Source organism: Sinohyriopsis cumingii, chromosome 11 (genome assembly GCF_028554795.1).
Source record: "Sinohyriopsis cumingii isolate HCF-2022 chromosome 11, ASM2855479v2, whole genome shotgun sequence".
In the NCBI taxonomy this organism is placed as follows: Eukaryota; Metazoa; Mollusca; class Bivalvia; order Unionida; family Unionidae; genus Sinohyriopsis; species Sinohyriopsis cumingii.
Window position 1 is genome coordinate 104,028,546 of NC_142971.1, and position 26,181 is coordinate 104,054,726.

General features: G+C 35.0%; 1 protein-coding gene across 8 annotated transcripts in view; it reads right to left on the bottom strand.

Moving 5' to 3' along the window:
* LOC149789196 (inositol 1,4,5-trisphosphate-gated calcium channel ITPR1-like) overlaps window positions 1-26,181 on the bottom strand; it is a 346,253-nt gene that overhangs the window by 86,301 nt on the left and 233,771 nt on the right. For 5 of the 8 annotated variants that reach the window (XM_089975354.1, XM_089975357.1, XM_089975356.1 and 2 more), the window contains 3 exons: window positions 21,985-22,023; window positions 8,431-8,609; window positions 6,421-6,569 (listed from right to left, as the gene is read on the bottom strand). In XM_089975354.1, the coding sequence (XP_089831480.1) occupies window positions 6,421-6,569; window positions 8,431-8,609; window positions 21,985-22,023 (367 nt within the window). The remainder of the gene's footprint in view (window positions 1-6,420; window positions 6,570-8,430; window positions 8,610-21,984; window positions 22,024-26,181) is intronic. The other 3 variants (XM_089975359.1, XM_089975358.1, XM_089975355.1) reach the window with 1 other exon arrangement.

The window sequence follows — 26,181 nt, forward strand, 5'->3', positions numbered from 1 at the left end:
GAATTAATGCAAAATTAATGCAAAGGCAGAATAAACAAAAGGAATTAATGCAAAATTAATGCAAAGACAGAGTCATACACTTAATTAAGCAATACCCAACCTTGACTATGGAGAAAAAAAGAAAAACACTATTATAAACATATTTCTGTATTACACAACTCTGACTATGGAGGGAATAACATAGTGTCCTAAACTTAATTCAAGAATACACAACTTTGACTATAGAGGGAATCACAAAGTGTCCTGAACTTAATTCAAGAATACAAAACTTTAACTACAGAGGGAATCACAAAGTGTCCTAAACTCTTTTCAAGAATACACAACTCTGAGTATGGAGGTAATCACACAGTGTCCCAAACTTAATTCAATAAAACAAAACTTCGACTATAGAGGGAATCACAAAGTGTCCTAAACTAAATTCAAGAATACACAACTTCGACTATAGAGTGAGTAACAAAGTGTCCTAAACTTAATTCAAGAATACACAACTTTCACTATAGAGGGAATAACAAAGTATCAAACTTAATTCAATAATACAAAAACTTTGACTATAGAGGGAATCACAAAGTGTCCTAAACTAAATTCAATAAAACAAAATGTTGACTATAGAGGGAATAACAAAGTGTCCTAAACTTAATTCAAGAATACACAACTTTGACTATGGAGGGAATCACATAGTGTCCTAAACTTAATTCAAGAATACACAACTTCGACTATAGAGGGAATCACAAAGTGTCCTAAACTTAATTCAAGAATTCACAACCTTGACTATGGAGGGAATCACAAAGTGTCCTAAACTTAATTCAAGAATACACAACTTCGACTATAGAGGGAATAACAAAGTGTTCTAATTCAATAATACACAACTTTAACAATAGACGGAATTACAAAGTGTCCTAAACTTAATTCAAGAATACACAACATCGACTATAGAGGGAATAACATAGTGTCCTAAACTTAATTTCAGAATACACAACTTCGACTATAGAGGGAATCACAAAGTGTCCTAAACTTAATTCAAGAATTCACAACCTTGACTATGGAGGGAATCACAAAGTGTCCTAAACTTAATTCAAGAATACACAACTTTGACTACAGAGGGAATAACAAAGTGTCCTAAACTTAATTCAAGAATACACAACCTTGACTATAGAGGGAATAACAAAGTATCCTAAACTTAATTCAAAAATAAACAACTTAGACTATAGACGGAATCACAAAGTGTCCTAAACTTAATTCAAGAATACACAACCTTGACTATGGAGGGAATCACAAAGTGTCCTAAACTTAATTCAAGAATACACAACTTTGACTATAGAGGGAATAACAAAGTGTCCTAAACTTAATTCAAGAATACACAAGCTTGACTATAGAGGGAATAACAAAGTATCCTAAACTTAATTCAAAAATAAACAACTTAGACTATAGACGGAATCACAAAGTGTCCTAAGCTTAATTCAAGAATACACAACTTTGACTATAGAGGGAATCACAAAGTGTCCTAAACTTAATTCAAGAATACACAACTTCGACTATGGAGGGAATAACAAAGTGTCCTAAACTTAATTCAAGAATACACAACCTTGACTATAGAGGGAATAACAAAGTGTCCTAAACTTAATTCAAGAATACACAACCTTGACTATGGAGGGAATCACAAAGTGTCCTAAACTTAATTCAAGAATACACAACTTCGACTATGGAGGGAATCACAAAGTGTCCTAAACTTAATTCAAGAATATACAACCTTGACTATAGAGGGAATAACAAAGTATCCTAAACTTAATTAAAAAATAAACAACTTAGACTATAGATGGAATCACTAAGTGTCCTGAACTTAATTCAAGAATACACAACCTTGACTATGGAGGGAATCACAAAGTGTCCTAAACTTAATTCAAGAATACACAACCTTGACTACAGAGGGAATCACAAAGTGTCCTAAACTTAATTCAAGAATACACAACTTCGACTATGGAGGGAATAACAAAGTGTCCTAAACTTAATTCAAGAATACACAACCTTGACTATAGAGGGAATAACAAAGTGTCCTAAACTTAATTCAAGAATACACAACCTTGACTATAGAGGGAATCACAAAGTGTCCTAAACTTAATTCAAGAATACACAACTTCGACTATAGAGGAAACAACAAATGTCCTAAACATAATTCAAGAATACACAACTTTGACTATAGAGGGACAACAAATGTCCTAAACTTAATTCAAGAATAAACAACTTCAACTATAGAGGGAACAACAAATGTCCTAAACTTAATTCAAGAATAAACAACTTCGACTATAGAGGGAACAACAAATGTCCTAAACTTAATTCAAGATTACACAACTTTGACTATAGAGGGAACAACAAATGTCCTAAACATAATTCAAGAATACACAACTTCGACTATAGAGGGACAACAAAAGTCCTAAACTTAATTCAAGAATAAACAACTTCGACTATAGAGGGAACAACAAATGTCCTAAACTTAATTCAAGAATACACAACTTCGACTATAGAGGGACAACAAAAGTCCTAAACTTAATTCAAGAATAAACAACTTTGACTATAGAGGGAACAACAAATGTCCTAAACATAATTCAAGAATACACAACTTCGACTATAGAGGGACAACAAAAGTCCTAAACTTAATTCAAGAATACACAACTTCGACTATAGAGGGAACAACAAAAGTCCTAAACTTAATTCAAGAATAAACAACTTTGACTATAGAGGGAACAACAAATGTCCTAAACTTAATTCAAGAATACACAACTTTGACTATAGAGGGAACAACAAATGTCCTAAACTTAATTCAAGAATAAACAACTTCGACTATAGCAGGAATAACAAAGTGTCCTATACTTAATTCAATAATACACAACCTTGACTATGGAGGGAATAACAAAGTGTCCTAAACTTAATTCAAGAATACACAACTTCGACTATAGAGGGAATAACCAATGTCCTAAACTTAATTCAAGAATACACAACTTTGACTACAGAGGGAATAACAAAGTATCCTAAACTTAATTCAAGAGTACACGACCTTGACTATGGAGGGAATCACAAAGTGTCAAACTTAATTCAATAATACAAAACTTTGACTATAGAGGGAATCACAAAGTATCCTAAACTTAATTCAAGAATACACAACTTTGACTATAGAGGAAATAACCAAATGTCCTAAACCTAAAGTATTACACAACCTTGACTAGGAAATAACAAAATGTCCTAAACCTAAAGTATTACACAACCTTGACTATGGAGGAAATAACAAAATGTCCTAAACCTAAAGTATTACACAACCTTGGCTGTACAAGGAATATCAAAATTACACTGCTCCTTCATTATACTGTACTCACTATGAGGTTTTCATTGGAGGCAAAAACATGATCTCATTTTTAACTGAAGGAATCTTATATTTAGTTGTATTTCATTAGCCAAAAACTACAAAACAAGACTGCATACTAAAAGTTTAAACAGTTTAAACCATTAATGACAGAGGGTAGACTCTGCATACCCAAATAGCTTAAACTGTCAGTGACAGAGAGTAAACTCTGCATACCCAAATAGCTTAAACTGTCAGTGACAGAGGGTAAACTGTGCTTATCCAAATATCCTAAACTGTCAATGACAGGGTAAACTCTACATACCCAAATAGTTTAAACCATCAATGACATATGGTAAACCAATGTCTGAATGAATCTGCAGTGTCATGCAGTGTAAATGTGACAGATGGTAAAATGGTAGAGCTTACAATGGAGGTTTGAGCATTTGGTGCAGCTGCATCCTGTACCATCATTTTCACTGTAATTTTTCCATTGCATGATACTGCAGGCTCCCTCTACTTATGGTTTACCCTCCCACTGTTGACAATTAAGCAATTTCTGGTATACAAACTGTGTAAAATTAAGTGAAATAACTCAAATATAAATGATACAAAACAATTCTGACAATTTAATGGGATCCACGATCATGCCTAAAGTATACAAGGGGCATTTATCGTCTGAAGGGGATTTATAGTGATGAAGCAATATACAAAAAAGTTTGAATTTTTTTCCCCAAGCAAACTATTAAGGACTATGCTATACATTTTAAAGCATTTCCAATAAGTATCACAGACTTTTCTGAATGTACCATATCATAATATATACTGTTCTAACTGTTCTGGGAATGCAGTACCAGTCTGTTAGCTTTTTAAGGTATATTTGGTACTGTTTTCCCAACCTGGTGAGCATTTCCCATCCCTCAATGTTATTAGTCATCAAATATTTTGAACTTTAAAAAATTCCCTAGCAATCGCTGGTGCAAAACTATGGTACACATAACTAAACCTATGATAAAATGTATGAAGTGTGTAGAGGGTAATGTGATGCTGATGCTGAGCTCATACAAAAAGCTGTATGTGCCGCTGTAACATATAGCTGGGGTGCCAACCATCTGAAGTGAACTATGGTAAAACATAAAAGATACAACAAAATTTTGATGATTGTACTTATGTCAGGAGAGGGTGGGTTGAACATATAAAAAGAGAGTCAAAAGTAAAACAATAATTTTACTACCTAGCAATTTATACAACAATCATAAATTTAACAGACCAATGCACAATGAAAATTAATTATTGCTGGGTAAGGAAATTAATTACAATAGTTGAACTTCAGACATAGTTCATACAGACAGCAAGAAAAAAATTGATGGACTTTTCCAGGATATTTTCAGGTTTTCAAGGAGTATTTTTGAACCCATTGTGATAATAAAAACATCAGCCTTATGACAGTTGATAAAAAGAACAAGAATTATGGCCTGCGATAATTAATTCCTGTTTTCATAAGACTAATAGTAATATCGATCAGTCATCAGTTGTAAAGACCACAATATTTCAGCTTTAACTCATTCGGCCCTAGCACTGTTTTCAGTATCTCTGCTGCTATGCCTCTGAAGCACAAAGCTGTGTCTAGCTGCTTATGCCCCATAGTTTTTACCTGTTTGAAAACATCATGCACATGCATTCACTCTTACCTTAATTTCTCTTCTTATATCCATACAAAATCCACGAAATTTTCACCATTTATTTCAAATGAATTTGTCGACACATTGATGTAATTTTTCCCTATTTGTCGAAGTCTTTCACAACTTATTTATACAGTATTTACAAAATTATGTGCAACGTTTATCCATAAGAACTCCATCATCATCGCTGTCAGCATCATCATCTTCGGACGTTTCAATCTCAGAAACTTCTATGTCCAAATCTAAAACTGACAAAATATCCAACTGCTGAACATATCTTTCCTCAGCTTGCTCAATATTTTCAAGATCAAACTCGAGAAACTCCACATTTTTGCTCTCATCAAAAATCACTCTTCCGTCCGCCATCATTTACGATTTTTCATGAACAGAACACGTGTAGTTAAACTGCTCTCAAACTTTAGCCCTTGGATTCTGAACAATTCAAATTTCCACAAATGAAAGTAAAATCATTTCTGATTGGTATAATAGTTGTTTAGTTCTTGGAATAAACCATTTCTAACCAATCAGAGACGTTGTATCTAACACACATTCATCACGCCTGGAGACGGGATCGACCATTGAATGCAGTAAACCGGATCACGCCTACAGACGGGATCGGGGCTGAATGAATTAAGAACATTTTTGGTCCTAAACCTTTCAAGAATGTAACAATGCAGTAGATTTTACACGTCTGCTGAACTTGAGGGGTGGGTAATAGTTAGCTCGCCCTAATTCGTCGGTTGTTTTGTTACATGTAAATCACTTTCAAGTGAAGAAGATGCACAAATAAATATGCACATCTAACACCAAGCCATAGTCAGATTGGAAACATTTTATTTTAGAACCAACTACATATCACTAATTCTGGTGAAAAGCCCAAGACAATATGACTTTCCCTTTAGAAGAAGTAACAACGTAAAGATTTTCAAGATGGCTGCTATGGTAGCCATACTTGATGGAGGCCATGATGCTACCATGTTATATCTTAATGTTATATCTGAATTTGTGGGCTTTTTTTAAAGCAAAGTATAATATAGCATTAATATATAACATTAATCTGGAGGTTATCTTTCTGTATCATTATTTCAAAACAACTCCTGCTTCTCTGTTGTGCCATACAGAAGGCTCTTCAGTGAGTAAAATTGTTCTTTAGGTCTTGATCAACACCGTAACTGGACTGACAGGGATTACAAAATTCCATTCTAATTCTACTCATCTGGACAAGTGGTGGGTTTAGTAAGGGCAAGCAGAGATTACGACACATTATGGTTTCAAGTCCTGCAGAATGAAATATGAATTCTATGAGACCTGGACATGGGTATGGGATATAAGATGAAGGGATGAATTACCTACGAAAAACACAATGGCATAAACCTTTCATGAAGATTCTAACTCAATCTGTATTACCTAGATATAAATCCACCACTTTCACACTTCTTCCTCTCCTCTGTGCTGAGAGGAAACAGAAGGTCTGGTCTGTGTAGGACATCAACAAGGACAGACAACTCTGCCTGAACCAAAGGGCTTAACTGCTCTTCAAGACGCACTACTATATCCTAAATAAAACCAACAAGACAAAATTTACATACAAAATAAGTTCCTTTAAGTATCACCAGAAGACTAAATATCAAAATATCTATAAAAAAAACCAACAAAACAAAATTAATATACAAAATAAGGTCCTTTAGATGTCACAAAAAGGTTAACTATCATTTAAATTTATTAGTTCAGAGATACCTAAATGATGTTATAAGGTCTGATTTCAGGATAGGCCTTATCTTCCTGATCTACCACCTTACAAAACAAGTTTTCTTAGAGAAGAGTCTTATCTATATCTGCCAAACCCATGCCAGGTATAAAACTAAGTGGCAAAAAAGTGCTATTTAAGGATAACAAGTTTAATCTATGATACAAAAAGCTGCATGAAAAATGTGCATTTAGTTTTGCTAATAAACTGGAGTGGCAGCTGGTATAAATTCTTGTCAAAATCCATGTGCATTAATACCAGAATAAAAGCAAAATATACTGACAAATTGTGTATGTATGTGTGTGTGTGTGTGTGCACAATACTCACTTTAACCAGTGTGCATGTCAAACTTTTTCTCTGTGCATGTGTGTTTTGGATTTTTAACGTAGCTTTAAAAAAAAATCAGTCGTATCGTTACAATGTCTGCATAAAATATTCTAATGATTTCAAGTTTGAGTCCCGACGAAGAATCCAAGATGGAAGGCAATGATGTATGCTGTATCCTGTTCACTGTTATTGCCTACAGTTCCTTGTGGAAGCACAAGAAATAAACTAGTGTTTGAATTAATGAAATTTCTTTGTCCAAGAATTCTGAATGAGCACACATTTATCTCCAGAAAAAAATAAAACAATCCTTTAGAATCCAAATAATTCGAATAAAGATTAAAATGTAATTTCCAAATTGACACAACAAAAAGAAACACCTTTACGTTCCAGTGTTTAGAAGTCCGACTGAGATTATTTATCTAAAACGATGGTTTAAAATTTGAACTGTATGCAAAACAGATGCCCAGATAAGGGTCACGTGATCATGTTTACATATAAAAATGATGCAGACCCAGAATGACCTTGATAAGAACCAATCATTTTACTCCGAGAATAAAATAAAAGAAGGTTGTTTATTTCACTAAAAACTATCTACAAGCCTAGGGTCACATATTCAACACAGCCTTGATCTCAGCCTATTATTCCCATAATAAAAATAAATTTTAAAAAACCTTGTTCAGTGACTGTTACTAATTTTGAATTAAGGTTGGGAACCAGGTCAGCCTTAAGTGTTTACAAAAATGAACAGACAAGGTCAAACTAGTTTCTGGACAAAGTATTGAGTTCCTAGTAAACAGAACTACATTATAAACATAATGAAATTAAAAAAATAAAAAGATTTTAAAACTTACAAACAATTAAATCAGATATAAATTAAATCAAATATACATAACATTAGTATGTAACTAGTTAATTAGCATTCTTTTCGGTAAATCTATTTTTCACTGGTCACAGTCTTGACCTTTTGAATCTGAAATCAATAGATGCCTGAAACACAAATCACTAAAAATATGGTCAATTAAAAAACAAACAAAGCTCGAGTCATTTTCAAGAAGAAAATCTTTGGCTTTAGTGACCTTCACCTCTGACCTATTGACCTTACAATCCATATGTGATTTCTTCTTTTTAATGCAAACCATCCACCAAGTTTGTAGTTTGTAGCATAGGGCTTACGTCAATCTCTTGAAATAGTTTCCCTTCTTGGAGTCTAAATTTTTTACCTTCCAAGTCCCAAATCAGCAGGCTACTTCCATCTCTTAAATACAAGTCTTGTACCAAGCTCAGTCAGTACATATCTTGCCATCTGCAAATGAAGACAAGAGCAAAAAAGCATACCAACGCACCTGTAATCCTTCAATGATATTACGATAGTCCCTGGATATAGATGCCACAGACTCTCGCCTCTGTTGTAGAGCAGAGCCCATCCATGCCTTGGAATGTTTCTTCACCAACGTGGACTTTTCAAACATGGCTTGGACCTGTACATCTAGGTCTGAGGGGATGGCGATGCTTCTGGTTTTTGCTGGAATAAGTGACATCAACATTTATAATACAGGCCTTGGGCATTCTTGAAATATATATATATATAAGTGAATGTTGTGTAAACATTTCAAAATGAATACAAAATATTTCCATTTACTTACTGAAAAACAAATATTTACACATGTATAAAAACAAGTGTTCCATGAATGCTTCCCAGTGTCTTGCCTGCTCCATTTGGCTCCCAGTATAAAGATTGTATGTGACTTTTATAAACTTTCCCACAAAACTTGAACACTACTGACCACGTTGCTTAAAAGGGTGAGAAATGCAAACTTAAAAAGGTGAGAAATGCAAACATAAACTCCTTGCATATCAGTGTATAAACTTTAGACCTGTAGTAACATTATCCCTAGGTTTCAGGAATAAACACTGATGCTGAAGACATGTCCCTAAAAAAATTTTTTTAAGACAAAACTTTCACATTATTTACAACAATGAAACATACTTTCTGCAAAAGCAAGCTAGAAAGACAATACAGGAGCTTGGAGCACATCCATACATAAACCTTAGCCAAAGTGTTAATGTTGTTGTTGTGGGGTTTAACACCATTTTTCAGCACACGATAGGCTATACATGGCGGCCAATATTATTGGTGGAGGAAGAACCCAGCAAAACCCTGGAAAGAACCACCAACCCACGAGAAGCTACTGGCAAGCTTTCTCACATACCCACACTGGCTGAATCCGAGACTCGAAGTGGCGCAGACAGAGGTGAGATGGCAGTGATCCGTAACGGAAAGCACTTTAGACCACTCGGGGCCCCTCCATCAAAGTGTTAATATTATACCAAAATTACATCTGAATGCAGCAACAACTGCAGAACATTGGCAACTTTTAAAAGCTTCAACAAGAAACTTCAATACTTGTCACATGATGAAGCAAACTTTCTTCTTAAGCTTATGAGACAAGCAAGGCCATAGGACATCACACGCTGTACATTGGAAACATACTAACATCATCTTAAACACTTAGTTGAAATGCAGCCAATGATGTAGAAGATGTGACAAACTTTCATGTAAAACTTGAACATCATTTACCATGATGCTGAAACTGGTGAGAGTCAAGACAGCAACTCCTCACATATCATGGCATGAACTTTATCAAAGACTAAGCTTGAATGCTGCAAATTATGTAGAAGATAGGTGACTTAGTAACTGAAAACTTCCACACTGTTAAACTTTGCTGATGCAAATATACTACAGTACTATAGTTCATAATTTATGAACATGCCTAACTAATGAAAATATCTGGGGTGCAAACACAATAGCTGTGGCACCAATATAAAAAGAAAAGGTAACCACAATTTACTGGCAAGCTTCAATATTAAGTTCACTCACATGGGCCTGTTACATTCAACAAACGAATCTTGTTTAAGCCCATTTATGTTCTCATCTAATTAATTCAAAATTCTTGTAGTGAATTGTAAAAAAAATCTTCAAATGTTGCAAATTTTAAGTAATTGTTACACATACACTCATTCTATTGCAATAAACTTTACTGTCCATACTTGTTTACGAGTCAAAATCAATTGTGAATGACAAGAATCCTGATCTGCTGTCACATAATGCACCAGCAGATTAGGGTCCATGCTGCTTGTTCTACTAGGCCAATTCATCATAACAAACTACACCATTCCCTTGATAACTCGTGTCCTGTTAACTTGATAACGTGTGAGACCACTTATAATGTGGGGGGAGGCTTGGATCCCATTTATCAAAACCAGAAAATACCCAAACAATTGATCCCTATTTGTTGAACTTGAAGAAATTTGCGTTCAAAAACTGGTAATGGAAACTTTGATATATCGCTTGTAATGAAATAACGACATCATTATTTTACTAACTGAAAAATACTAAAATTGAGTTTTTACAAAGATGATTATCTCATGAAATAAATGTTGCCTGTTTTTGATAAAAAGGAATCTTGTTTGGTAGTGTATCAACAGTTTGTCTGGTTCCCTACTTCGGAGGCTCCTAGTTTCACAAAATGCTATTATACATCACTCCAGGAACCAAACTAATCAACAAAACAAAAAGGCGTGATGTAATGCATGAATGTTTTCGCATACCGTGTTTGGTTGTTGAAACTAGCTGGAATCATGTTATCTTTCAGATGTTGGACATTTTTAAAATAATTAATTTTATAGAGAAAAATGAACAACTTCATCAGAAAAAGAACTTTATTGCTTTACTGGCAATTTTTCTCAACTCAATTATACAAGGATTCAGATATAAAACAGCCCAGTCCCCCTCCCCACCCTGCGACTTTCTGGATGACTAGCAGGGTCTTTTTGAGGTCCCTCTGTAACTTGTACCCTTGCTTAGAGCGTGGTCTGTGTTTTTGGACCCCGATGTGAGCGAGTTATTGAGGGATAGGTATATATAGACCCAGATCTGTCAGTGCATTATGCAATGACACACCTGTGTCTGTGCAGTTTGGACTTGGCTTATAAGTGAGAACATACGGTACATATATCGTATCCAATCATGGTGGTCCCCTCTTGACAGGTCTCTCCTAACAGAGATCATTCGCAGATTAGATGCCACCTTGCAAGACACCAAATACATGTAGCATATTCTATCATTACATCACCTCATTATGCCATGCATATTATTGGCCACCATTTTATTGATGAAACAATGGACTCACAAAATGAAGACCAATGTTACAGAGAAGACCACTGTGTAAAACAAGAATTAAAATAGTAAATACTGACTGCAATTAATAAATACTTACAGCCATTAAAATAACTTATTATAAGGTATATACATTTTTCAAGCACTGATCTTAAACATGGCTATGTGAAATGGATCATATATCATATATCGATAAAATTGTTAAATGCACAAAGAAAAATTAAAAAAATAAAATAAATGTATTTCACAACACACATTAATGAAGTTTCATTCTAATTTTACAGCAAGTTACAATATGGTTGTAACAACAAACACATATGCAATGTGTTTGGTATTTTAAATATTAACAAATACATTTTTGAATTTGTAGATTAAAATTCTTCTACACAACAAATTATTTACAAGTTAAAGTTTTGATGCCCTCTGTAATGAATAAATTTTGTTTAGAACATACACTAGATTCAATAGATGCATCCATAACCACGGTCTGCCATTGCTCTTTTCACAACTTTTTTAACAAGAAATTAGAGAAAAATAATCCATCATATGCCTCAACATGGGATTTCCCCGTCATACACTAGTGAATATGAGACTTTATCTATCTTGTTTCTGACGCACCTCCACCTTTGTCTTTCTGTACCTTTCTGAGGAAGACTCTTAGCTTTCTAGAATAATGTATTTCCAAATGTAATCTAGTTTTAATATCATTCAAAATGCAAATCTACCATACATACTAGCTTATTACATGAATCCAACTGCAGACAACATAGATCCTAATCTGCAATCATAATGCACCAGCAGATGAGGGTAAATATTATTTGTTCTACTGATTACTCCTAACTGCATAGACCCAGATCTGCTATCACATTATGCAATGGCTGATCTGGGTCTGTACATTTGGTAGTGGACTTGACTTACAAGCGAGTATATGTGGTAATCATGGAAATGAATGTTAGGCAACACAATTACAATCACCCGGATTGTTAGCATCATCTTATGAAAGATTTTGTTACCAAATTTAACAGTATTAGATTTTTATTTGACAGTTGTTCTTCTAGATATCCTGTAATTTATGAAAGAGTAACCAATTAATATTAGAACCTGATTATATCCCTTATGTTTCCAATTTACCCAAATTACATGACCAATTGAAAGGTACATAGTTGGTATAAGTGCCCATGAGTTGAAGGTTACAGTTTTGTTACTTGCATGGCCAAACCCACCAATCCAGTGGGCACTACAAACAGATGACCAAAAGTTTGAAAAATTGGAGATAAATTAGTTCATGTCTAAATCTGTGACCATTATTCATCTGACCCCAAAACAAAAGTTCATGTTGAATAAAATATAGGTCATCTGACTTAAGGATACTTCTTACTGTTGTAAATAAATTTACAGATAAAAATAATACATGAACAAATGCTTATTGGTATTGCATTTTAAAAGTGTACTCAACAGTTACATAGCTCACCACTCTTTTAGAAGTCTCCATTAGCCACTGTCAATAATGATTATCATGAAGAAAATAAATTTAAACTGATCTTGACAACTAAATGCTGGCCCCTTGGACAAATCATAAAAGACAAAAAAGAAAAAGAACCCCTCAAGCGACTGAAGGTGTGTGTGTGTGTGTGCGTGTGTGTTTTGGTTTTTAACATAGAAAAAAGTTCATTCATATTGCTGCGATGTCGGCAATATGGCAGTTTATAGTGAGGTCAAGCACTGGGACATCATGCAACAGACATATAGCATAATGTCTCACCCAGTCAAATTATCCTGACATCAGTGTGACAGGTCCTAACACTAACTTCTTAATGCTGAGCACCTAGCAAGGCAGCTGTTAGTACCATTTTTATAAATCTCTGGTATGACTCGGCTGGGGTTCTAACCCGCAACCTCCCACATCTAAGGCAGGTGCTCTAACCACTCAAGTTGTACTGTCCAAAACAAATTTCCAGGAATCCAAGGTAAGTTCATTTCTTCCTTTTAATTGCTAAGTAGATAACCCTTTCTGACATTGTTGGGAAACTCCAACATGCCAAATTTAGTAATAAAACTATTTTCTTATGTTTGGGTTCACATGTTCAATATTTCTTCTGAAAACCCCATCGTGTTATATCCATCCATTTAAGAAAAGTAGCAATAACAAGATTTTTGAGATGGCTACCATACAGGCCATATTGTATGGCAGACATGATAAAAAGTCCTTTCTTGAAAACTCCATGTAGCCATTGTCATCCATTCTGGAGTCTGAAGTAGTGACCACAAGATTTAGCGCTCATGCTGGATGTCAGATCAGCACCATTATCAGTAGTATCATGTAGAATCCATAAGCCTTTCAGTGATATGCCCATATAGACACCATAAGCGTTTCAGTGATATGCCCATGTAGACACCTTAAGCCTTTCAGTGATATGCCCATATAGACACCATAAGCCTTTCAGTGATATGCCCATGTAGACACCATAAGCCTTTCAGTGATATGCCCATATAGACACCATAAGTGTTTCAGTGATATGCCCATGTAGACACCTTAAGCCTTTCAGTGATATGCCCATACAGACACCATAAGCCTTTCAGTGATATGCCCATGTAGACACCATAAGCCTTTCAGTGATATGCCCATATAGACACCATAAGCCTTTCAGTGATATGCCCATGTAGACACCATAAGCCTTTCAGTGATATGCCCATGTAGACATCATAAGCCTTTCAGTGATATGCCCATGTAGACATCATAAGCCTTTCAGTGATATGCCCATGAAAAGTTCACTAGTGAATAAACATTTATTCCTACAGAAAGCTATATGCTATAAAGCTAAAACCATGTAATGAATGTGCGTGTGTGCATGTATGTGTGTGATTTTGGATTTTTAATGTAGCTTTAACAATTTTTCAGTCATACTGCTATGATGTCTGCAGTGTGGCAGTTTATAGTGATGTCTAGCACTGGGGCATCATGCAACAGACATGTAGCATGATTTCCCATCCAGTCACATTATCCTGACACCTGGCCTGGCCGACCAGACCTAACACTAACCTCTTAATGCTGAGCGCCAAGCAAGGCAGCTGTTAGTACCATTATTTGAAGCCTTTGGTATGAACTTAATGCATGTTAGTAAAGCATAAAATGTATCACTAACAGAGGTGCATCAAGTTATCAAATTTAATGATTCAATCATAAACAGCACCCAAAATAGTGACCTTTAAACACAAAATTTCAACTTGTCACTGAACATGAAATACAAGTCAAAGAAACATGTTCTGACAATAAGGGTGTAGTATTTATCAAGATGCATCCCTGCATTAAGTTTCATTAATTTAGGTGGGATAGTATGCATAGAGCAGGCCAAAATATTGCGAAGCCATGAACCAAGTGTGAGACTTCATCAAAGACAGCAAAAGATGAAATGTAGGTCAAGTTGGCCTTCTTTTGCTATAATGAGATGGTACTAACAAATACATATCATCATCAATTTCAAGATTTTAGCATGATGAGTACCAGAGAAATAAACATCAACAAAATACATAATTTAGTCAAAGTACATAGAACATAAAAATATGAATCATGATGACCTACTCTTCAAGGGAGAAGTATTTTGTTAAGCTGTAACAATTCAACTGTTTTCATGGTTCTATATATTGTAGTTATACAGTAACATATACCAGCAGAATTTATTCAAGCAAGAGGAACCTCTATGACAGATGTCCTCACAACAATCTGCAACAAAATCTGACAAACAGGAGAATGGCCCACCCCATAGACCCAGTGTCTGATCAACACTTTCCCTAATGGCCTACCCCATGGACCCAGTGTCTGATCAGCACTTTCCCTAATGGCCTACCCCATGGACCCAGTGTCTGATCAGCACTTTCCCTAATGGCCTACCCCATGGACCCAGTGTCTGATCAGCACTTTCCCTAATGGCCTACCCCATGGACCTGTCTCTGATCAGCACTTTCCCTAATGGCCTACCCCATGGACCCTGTCTCTGATCAGCACTTTCCCTAATGGCCTACCCCATGGACCCAGTTTCTGATCAGCACTTTCCCTAATGGCCTACCCCATGGACCCAGTGTTTGACCATTACTCTCCCTAGCAAGGTTATAGCTTAAGATCTTCCTCAACAGACTGAGAACATCATTGCTGAAGAACAGGCTGGTTTCGGAGCAGGATGTAGCACTATAGAACAGATTTCAATCTTAGAATCCTCTGTGAAAAGTATCTGCAGCATCAATAAGACCTATCACGTCTTCAATGACTTCAAGGGGGCTTTCAACAGTGTATGGCATGTAGCCGTGTGGGCCACCATGTGGATATACAACATATATGCAACACTAATCAGCACCATATAAAATTTGTATGACAAAGCAACTAGCACAGTTCTCGTCAATGGCAACATAGGAGATTGGTTCAGAACCAATTGGAATCGGACACGGATACCTTTTCTCATCCACTCTCTGTAACATCTATTGGGAAAGGATCATATCTGATGCCTTGGAAGACCATGAGGGCAGTGCCAGTGTTGCAGAGAGAACAATCACCAACCTGTGCTTTGCTGATGATATTGATGGCTTAGCAGGGGATGAACAAAAACTGGAAACCAAAGCATCACTAAGGTATGGGATGAAAATCAGTGCTGAAAGATGAAGTTGATGATAAACAATCCACGTGACATCCAAAAGGAAATAAGAGTGAATGGACAGAAACTGGGCACAGAGACAAGCATCACGTATCACGTATATAAGTGTTATGACCTCTGATGAACACTCAAAATCCTGAGGTTCTTTCCAGGATTGTGCTGACAACAACTGCACTAACTAGGCTGAATCCTATAATGAAGGAAAGCAACACTATCTTGGGTCAAAGATCAAGCTTATGCACCCCCTCATCATGTCCATATTCCTGTATGCATGTGAGACAGAGACCCTGACTGCATGACTACAGAGAGGGATCCATGCCTTTGAGATGAGATGGCATCTGGCCTTTAAAGCCAATCCTACAGGCACAGTGAGAGGAAAGAGAAACCGAGGCAGACATAAGAAGAGATGGGAAGATAACATCAAAGAATGGACAGTAATGAACTTTGCAGAGTTCCAAAGAGCAGTGGAGAATTGGGCAAAATGGAGACAGATTGCTGTAAAGTCATCAGTGGCATCCTTACAACTAGCCAGGTTACAGGAGAAATGACAATGATGAAAACAAAGATATTATATTATGTGAATAACATTCAAGTTGACAGGAGCTAATATAAAACTAGTACAATATGCGATGTTGCAACACTGGCACTGCCCTGATGGTCTTCCAAGGCCTTCATTTATTGTGCTGGGTTGTGCTGGGTGGTAGTAACAGACATGCATACAGTCATCTAATTTAATGATTAAAGTCTGAACAAATAAAACAAAATTTCTTTTAACCAGTCAGTGAAGCATAAAATATAGATCACTGTGATTACATCTATGACAGCAGTATAGCACTCATGAAGATATGCATCATTACCAAGTTTAATGATGCCAGGTATAACAGGAAATATGCTGCCTTTACAAAAAATAGGTAGTGATGACCTATTAGCAAAATCTAAACTTGAGCAACTAAAATGTGAAATGGGTGTTGTACTAATGGAAATGCATATAATCATCTCATTGACAATTCTAAAAAGAGCAATGCTTGTGAGAAAAAAACATTAAAACAAAAAAGTGTACCCATGTGAGTGAATCATAAAATATGGGTCAGAGTGACCTACTTTGTTGTGAGGTTATAGTACTCTTCAAGATGCATCCCATCACCAAGTTCTATGATTCCTGGTTTAACAACATGAATACAGAGTGCAATAAACAGAGCTAAAAGCAAAGACATAACCAAGAAAGCACAACTAACTGTACATGTATATACAGTCAGTCCTCTAACACCTCCCCAGTATGTATATACAGTTAGTCCCTCTAACACCTCCCCAGTATGAATGTATGTTAGCAGTGTTTTATAGAACCATAGCACAAAAGTGCATATGTACTGGCAACTAAAGGTAAAGTTAAAAAAAAAATGAATTTGAAATAAAATTTAAAGAGACAAACCCTTTCAAATAAATGCAAACATAAAGTACAACATAAAATATAAAAACAATGTTAATATTCTGTAATATAAAACAAATAAAGGTAACAGATGTAAAATTCTTAAAACCTTATTAACCCAATCCCGTGGGGGTATGTGCTATAGAACTTACTCCAAAATTATATGGCTTAATAACTGGAGGAAAGCCCAGTCAGGATACATACATATATGCTTTTAGATGAACATGGACACCAATATGTCAAAAGTACAATAGCTCACTTCTAAAGTTATTATTTCTTAAGTAATTCTTAAGGTAATATTTATACAAGAAGCTTAGACACAATAACAGAACCAAGATAGGGGTAATTGTCCCATCAAATCTGTAAACAACTTGCTTAAAGAACATTCTTAATTTCTACATAAAGCCATCTTTGCTAGCCAAGGTTCCGATAACCCTATCTACACCTTGGCGGATCGAACAGCTATATTGGTGCTTTCTCCTAGCAACAGCTATTGGATTTCATTTGTTGCCTCCCTTAGTATATACTGGTAATGCCAACTAACCAACAGTGTGGTGCATTGTACATCAGCCGAAATGGTGGTTGCAACTGATCTAAAAGGATACTTTGTAAGTTCAACATCAAAAGTATGACTATGTACCAGAAGGAAGCCATTACTGGTGTATTTGAGTGAATGGTATATGTGGAAACAAGGACTGACACTGGAAAATTGCTTATTTGTCAGTCCATTCAAGTTGTGTGCTCCCCTTGTCTTGATCATGTAGGAACAGTTCAAATTTGAACAACTTAATTTTGATTGGATGTAGTGACTTGCTGCCGCACTGAATGAAATTCACAGACCCAAAGCTCTGACATATCTGCTCGATATGCCAAGGTGTAGATATGGTTATCGGAACATCAGCTAGAAAAGATGACATATAGCAATACCTTGAACTCAACATCTGTCGACACGTTTACCTCCAATTAATAAAGATTGACCTGTGTGTATAATCAAAAATCAAAGACAAATATTATCCATGATGTAAGATGATGTTTATACCCTTCCCACCAAAGATTTGAATAATCAGATAGGCCCAAAACGCACTAAGGTCAATCACACAATATAGATATACATAATATATAAACATGGAGAAAAGCCAACACACAATACAATTTAAAATACATAACAACAGTGTGAATCTGGATATAATGAGGTACCAGTACGGACCTTTGACCAAAATCATATTAATGTATAGCAACAGGGTTGAAACAAAACGAAATTTTGGTCGTATATCTTTCTTTTCTTTTCAAAACACCATTATTTAACAAGTTCTGACCCTGCCCGCAAAACTACGGTTCCATATATTACACTATTCTCAATATACTTCAGTTTCATAGATATCACAGTCCTTGGTGTAGCACGGTTTGGTACATAATGTGGTTGGTGGTAATGGATCCTGACTACTGTGTTATAATGCAGGGGAGCTGTATTCAGATGTGTAGTTCGCTATATGAAATTCTGATATGTAGTTCACTCCAATATTTCTTAGCTGAGCTTCTCAAGTTCATACAATTATCATCAACTTTATATGTAGATACATGTATTTACACCATAATAAAAAGGGCAACACTGAAAAAATATGCTGAATACAGATAGAAAACAAATTCAGAGATAACTTAAAAATGTATAAATACAAGAATCTAGCTAATTAACTGCATGTAGAACAACTAAATTCTGAAACTACAAAACATCTAAGTGCCATAGTATTATGATCAATAATCACATGCCAGGTGGCCATGTATTAAAAAAATAACTCCATAATCTGAGTGCACAGTTGCTCAGATTCAAAACTGTACAATACATAAACATACTGTTTGTGTTTTACAAAAATTACAAAGGGCCAAAGTTGAACATATCACTCAATTCTTATGAATCATCTGAATTTATTGTTAATTTTTGTTAAATGGCATCCCAAAGGAACATTTAAGGTAATCAAAGAGTATTCATTATACATGTAAATGTGCTAGATTAATTATTTGAAATTACTGCTTTTTAATATATATATATATATATATATATATATATATATATATATATATATATATATATATATATATATATATATATGTATGGATGGTGGCACAGTGGCTAGTGGGCTCAACAAGACATCAAAAGGGCATGGGTTCAACACCAACCATAAAAAAATGTCCACTAAAGTGGTGTTCTTTCTGCAAGGCACTTTACTTGAATTACTTATTTAAACACTAAAAATCCCACTTGTGTTTCTACCCGATAAAACATAAAACTGAATTTCACAGTAGGGAAGAGCTTAATCTAAGTTCATGAGAACTTGTAGCTTTAACTCATTTCCAGTATAATTTTTGGCAAATAAAATGTATTTAGTGCAAAGTACATACAATCTGAATTAACTGAACCTTTAAAGCTTTTGTCTGAAAATTTGTAACTGCTGGTGTTCTATGGCAAAGTAACACATGAAGGTTACATAACACCGAGGCAACTGGAGTAAACTGCCTTGTCAAAAGACTCACCAAGGTCGCTGACCCTAACTGATCCAAAAAGTAGAATGTGAACTTGCACCCTTCTGGACACTCGTGGTAACCACTAAACTACCATGACATCTCATTAGTCCACTCATTACCAGCTATCATAAATGGAACTGAATCACGCTGCACTCAGGTTGTGGAGTTTTGCAAAATGTTAACTTACACAGACAAATGAATATAAAAAACTGTATTCATTAAAAAGAAATTCAAAGCAATGTCAGAGGTGCTTAACCTTCCTCTGCTTTGAAATCTGCATTGTAAATTATATGACAATAAAAATTATACTTTTTTTTTCTGAAGATAAGGTTGTAGCTTTTCCACAATATAACAGAAAACATAAAAATATACTGTCTAAAGAATGTCATGAGCAAATTAATTTATTTCTAATTCCCATTTAAGAAGTATTTTACATTGCTTTTGGTCCTGTTTGGAGAAAGCAAAGTTTACACAAACTATGGATTATGGTTAATGATATCCATAAAAAATTTTTTTTATTGAAATAACATATTTTCTTCACTATACCTTTATTTTCTCAAAGCAAATCAAGGTCTGACAACTCAAAAAAAGTTCTTTATTTAACACTGAGTAAGTAGAGCCATTAATGATAGGTACATCACAAAAAGCCATGCTCAATGCAAGTTACTCTGTAGGGAATTGTGTTGGGGAAACTCGGGTTAGAAGGAAATGTTATTCAAGGTCCATAACTCCTCCAAACAAGATTATAGAATGCTTAAAATCAAACTACTTCAAGTACTCATCAATACAAACAAATCTCATGTTAAACTGATCAACAAGCAACACAACTCTGTCCAGTAAAAATACAGATGAGACAACACACATAGAAATACATTTAGGTCTATGAGGAAATGTTCATATAAAAAAAACCATCAGAATGTTAAATTATTATTTTTAGCCAATCAGAACATCCTTGATCAACTGACACCAAAGGTACGAAGTAAACGTTGATTTAAAATAAAGCCATTCAGAATACCCATGATATATCAATTCCCTAAATACAAGGTCAGGTCTGACTTAAAATTAAGCCAATCAGAACATCTGATGTCAGTTCCCAAGACATGAAGTTGCCTTCAAACTGACCTATCAACTCTCATGGTATAAGGATGTGGTTGACATATATAAATCAAAACAATCTTGGCTGTTCCTGTATCAATTGGAAATACTAGAAAAAATGACAATACTTGACATGATTTACCCCCCCCCAAAAAGACATCATTGATCACTGTTTTCATGTCAACTTTACTTTTACAAGAATGGTGAATATTTACCATATATATTCACTTACAAGAAGAGCCCAACTGTAACAACATTAACTCTGATCTATAGTCACATGAGGTACCAGCAGATCAGGATATGTTTTAGTGATTATCCTACAAAATGTCACAGACTCAGCTCTCCTGATACATTGTGGCAGCAGATCTGGATCTGTGCAATTTGCAGTTGGACTTGATTTATAAGTGAGCATACATGGTACTGTGTGTCTTTTAACGTAGCTTTAAAATTTTTTCAGTCATGTCGCTATGATGTCTGCAGTGTGGCAGTTTATAGTTATGTCTAGCACTAAGGCATCATGCCATAGACATGTAGCATGATGTCCCACCCAGTCACATTATCCCCAACACCAGGCAGATGCTCTAACCACTAGACCACCAGAGCTGTTATATATGGTATTAACAATATCAAAAGTTTCAATGTGTGTGTCAGGACCCAACGGTGCTTATTTGCCACATGCATCAAATCATTTTGCATGCTACAATCTAATTTTTATCCTATTTCTAACAAAATTTTCCCCATTTTTAGAGCTGTAATATTGTACAGAGGTAGGGTTCACATAAAATTTGAGAAAATCATGCTGAAAATAGCACAAAAAATCATCAAGTCCCCCATCTTTTATGTCCCCTATATTTAGAAAATTTCCCCGTTTAAACAATGTCAGGAGAAGGAGATTTCCTAACATTTCAGTGCTAGAATAGCCCCTGTTGAGGTATATTGAACTTGATTTACAGTGCTTACAATGCCTAAAAGGTGTTTCAATAAAATATAAGCCGTCTTGCTGATTGACCAAAGTGCAGTGGTGCATAATACTCACCTTCCTCTGTCACTGGAAGGTTGAGACCACTTTCCACAACTGTGTGCAGTAACAGATACAGTCAGCCACAAGACAAATACATTGCATGACAAAAACAAGGTAAAGCATAATAATCATTAGTAACTCAAATTTTAAAGCAAATTAAATAGCCTTGGAAACATCCTTATTTCTAAAAACAAGAGCAACATGAATATTACACTATACACCCACATGTTGTTTAATAACCCTTTACACTGATAACTTAAATATTTAAGCAGACCTTCTAGCAATAGTGACTGACCTTTGACCTTTTAATCAAAATATCAACAGTCTGCATTCTTATGAGTAATGTAAAGCAACCACAAAGTCTGGTCCAAATTTGTGACATAGAACTAATGTAATCATGTGGAAGCTATTTAGTTCTTTCAATAACAGTGTTTATGACCTTTGAACCCAAAATCAATAGGCTTCTTCCCAACCCCAATCCCAAACAAGTCATCCATAAAGTGTGGTTGAGATATGTGATGTAAAACATTACTGAGTAGAAACCATTTTATTCTTTCAGTCACACTGGCCTTGACCTTTGACCATTTTAATCCAAAATCAATCCGACTGATTTGTGCCCCAGGTACAAGTAATCCACAAAATTGGTAACCAATGATGATGGAAAAATAAAGTTATCGTGCAAACCCCATTTTGCTTGCTTCAGTCATTGTGTGTGGAGGGGGGCTAGGGTAATGCAGTTTTCAGCACACAACAGGCCCTACATGGTCAGTATTTTATGGTAGAGACAGTGCCCAGCAAAGACCCATGAAAGAATCACTGTCAAGCCTTCTCACCTATCCATGTTGGTTAAGTGAGATTTGAACACAAGCAGAAAGAAATGAAATGTCTTTTCTTGGTAAAGGTGAATGGTCCCCTCTTTCAGTCATGGTGACCTTGGATGTTTTTTTGGCCTGAAATCACTGGTTCTTAATTATCCTATGTGCGTGACAAAGTTTGGCAACTGTTGATAGTGCAGAACTCAAGCATTTGTGTAGAAACAATGTTTCATCTGTGATAATGACTTTGACCATTGGACCCTGAAATCACTATGGTTCTTCCCTATCTCATGTTTAAACTATCCAACCAGTTTAGTAGCTGCAGATGGTTGAGAACGTTTTATGCAGAAACCATTTTTCTTCTTTTAGAATGATCTGGACCTTTAAGCTTTTGAGCCCCAAGTTGATAGGGTCCCTCCTCACTCCTCCAACCAATGCCAGCCATTCACAATGTCTGTTGAAGGTGGACAACTTTAGTTGTTGTGCAGAAACCAAACTTGTAAGAGACAGATGGACAGACAGCAACATAAGATAATCTGTTCCACCTTATGGTGGGTGTATACAAAATATAAAACTTTTAAGAAATTTTGTTTTAGATTAAATGAAACTCAAGCAAATTAATTAAACAGGATTAAACTGAAACAAGTAAAATTAAAATTATTCAAATTAAATAATCTGAATTACTGGAAGTAAGACTGATATAACAAAATACAAAATGTCTTTTGACAATTTTATAAATAATAATTACTTCTTAATAATTTGAAATCTGCATTATTTTTTTAAAATTTTTATTATTCTGGATAAGTAACTGGGATCTGCAATAACTGTTAATACATTTGATAAGCTTCCATCTTCTGTATGTATTTAAATTTGCTTGCTAATTTGTAGTGTACACAATAACATGCTTACTTTCTTCTCTTACATTTTAGAATTTTCATGCTAAATATGATTCCAAGCAGCTTGCACAAGCTTAAGTGCATGCTAGATAAGCTAACACATAAAAAAAATGCATAATCCGAGCATCGATGAAGCAATCAAAGCAATTTTTTTTTCTGAAAGCTTAAAGATGCCGCATATAAAACCTCGCATTGAAAAGAAATGATGAACATGAAACAGTCTTGGCATACAGTACGAGTTCAAGACATTAAAATTGAAAATCCAAAATTGTGTTGGTATGAGAATCCTTGATGGACACAAATATCAGTAAAATATACATCTAGAAAATATGTGGGTGTTGATGGCTTGTACAAGTAATTTTAATTCAACTTTGCAACTTTTATATATTAGTGAATTAATGCTGTAATTCACATATTTTACTTTTCCTGGAAGATTTCTTCCCCAAAACTGAACAGTTACAAATGAGAATTGTATTCCTTCATATTTCATAAATAAAAACATAACTGACAGCTCAAATTACTTGATGTTTCCAAACAATCTCTGATTACTCTTATAAATCATCACAAGTGGGTGGTACATATAGTTCATGTTCTTTATCTTCCTCAAACTAAACAATCGCTGTCATATCAATCTTGAAACTTCTTGAGCAAGAAACTTGAGCACAAGCTGAAAACCTCAAATTCTGATAGCCTGCATGGAACTTAACTAGGTCAATGGAATTCAGCAGGCTAGGAGAGTGACTTACACCTCTCCCCCCAGTCATATTATTTATATCTTATCTTATTCTATTGAAAATAAACAGACCATAAAAGCCTAGCTTAAGCTTTAGTTTCTTGCTAAAAAACATTTCAAGAACGTAAATCCTGGGCCATGAATGAAAGCTTCTAGAATTGTAATAAGCTCAATCAATCAGAGGCAAGATCACCTCATTAATATGCATCTTGATCATGATCAAAAGTTTCCAAAATCTTGTTGATATAGGCCTGTATTTCAAATCTGATCAAAAATGGATTGGATAGAGTCTGACCTGATGGTTCACAAGCTCAGCCGATTAAAGACCACCTAATTAGTATTAGTACATGTGATCTTACTCCATGTCAAACATTTATGAGATTATAACGACAAGCATATATTCCATGCTTGATCAATCTAATATCAGAAATATGGCATTCAGAATGGCAACAAGCTCAGCCAATCTGTTCACGATCTACTGATTAGTATGTGTGAATCTACAGTAATCCTTAATTAAATTCATCCGAGATTTTAATGATACAAGTATGTATTCTAAGATTGTTGACAATGGATCAGAAATAAGACCGTTACAGTTGTAACAAGGTTAACCAACCTAATGCAATATGCGCAAGTCAAGCTCTATATTAAACTCATCCAAGTCCATATTTCAAGTTTCTAGAATGGTAACAAGCATTAGCTGACAGATGCATGCACAGTTCACAATGGATAGTGAACGACACATGATAGATGCAGAGCAATACCATAAGCTCACTTGGATTTACAGCCAGCTGAGCTAAACTCTCCTGCATGCGCAGATCTGAGATATGCTATATCATGAACTCATCCGAATATCTGTCCTCTGTGGAGGTGGGATAAGTGAGGTACAAGTTTTTTTTATAAATTTCAATTTAATGACATGTAAACCAATTCATATTAAAAATGAAATAGTCATCTGACATAAAATAAGCTCTGGCTTATGTCTATAGTGAAATACAGTCTAGCACAGCAAATCTAACAAAGAAGCTATCATTTAAAATACCTGATAAATACAAATGTTAGATATTCTGAATGACTTTAAATAAAACATTCTGTTTTTGTTAAATGCAATCTTGTGAACTGTAGGTAAAGATTAATATGATAACTATTTACATTGGTTATATAAGAATGTGTAATTTTCACATTAAAGCATGATAGTAAACAGCCATACTGAATTCAATCAATGACATTTTATGTTCTATCCTATTTAACAAATGCTGGAATGGTTTGTAGTTAAGTCTTTTTTGAATGTGGCATAGGCATTGTCAAATGTAATACAAAACATACCATGATTGGTCAAATTTGATACAAAACATACCCTGATTGGTCAAATTTGATACAAAACATTCTGATTGGTCAAATGCCAAACAGTTTTTTTAATTACATACCCATTTCATCTTACATGATTGATGTGGCATTTTAAATAGCTTTTCAAACCTTATTTTGGTATCACACACTGTGATTCTAACTAATAAGGTGCATTATTTGACTTTTACAGGCAGCTTTTTTTTTAATGCAGTGAATCAAATTTTTATAAATCCCAGTATATTCTGAATTTCATTCATACAGTGAAGCTAAATATATATTTAGAAAGCATGAAAAGGGGGTATTAATACAAAACTGTATTCATTTTTTGTTCGGAGCCAGGGCAAAAAACTCACCTGATTTGGTAGTATATGAATACATCTCGGCCTGATGGCCTCAATGTATCCCTGTACCATATCAGAACAAA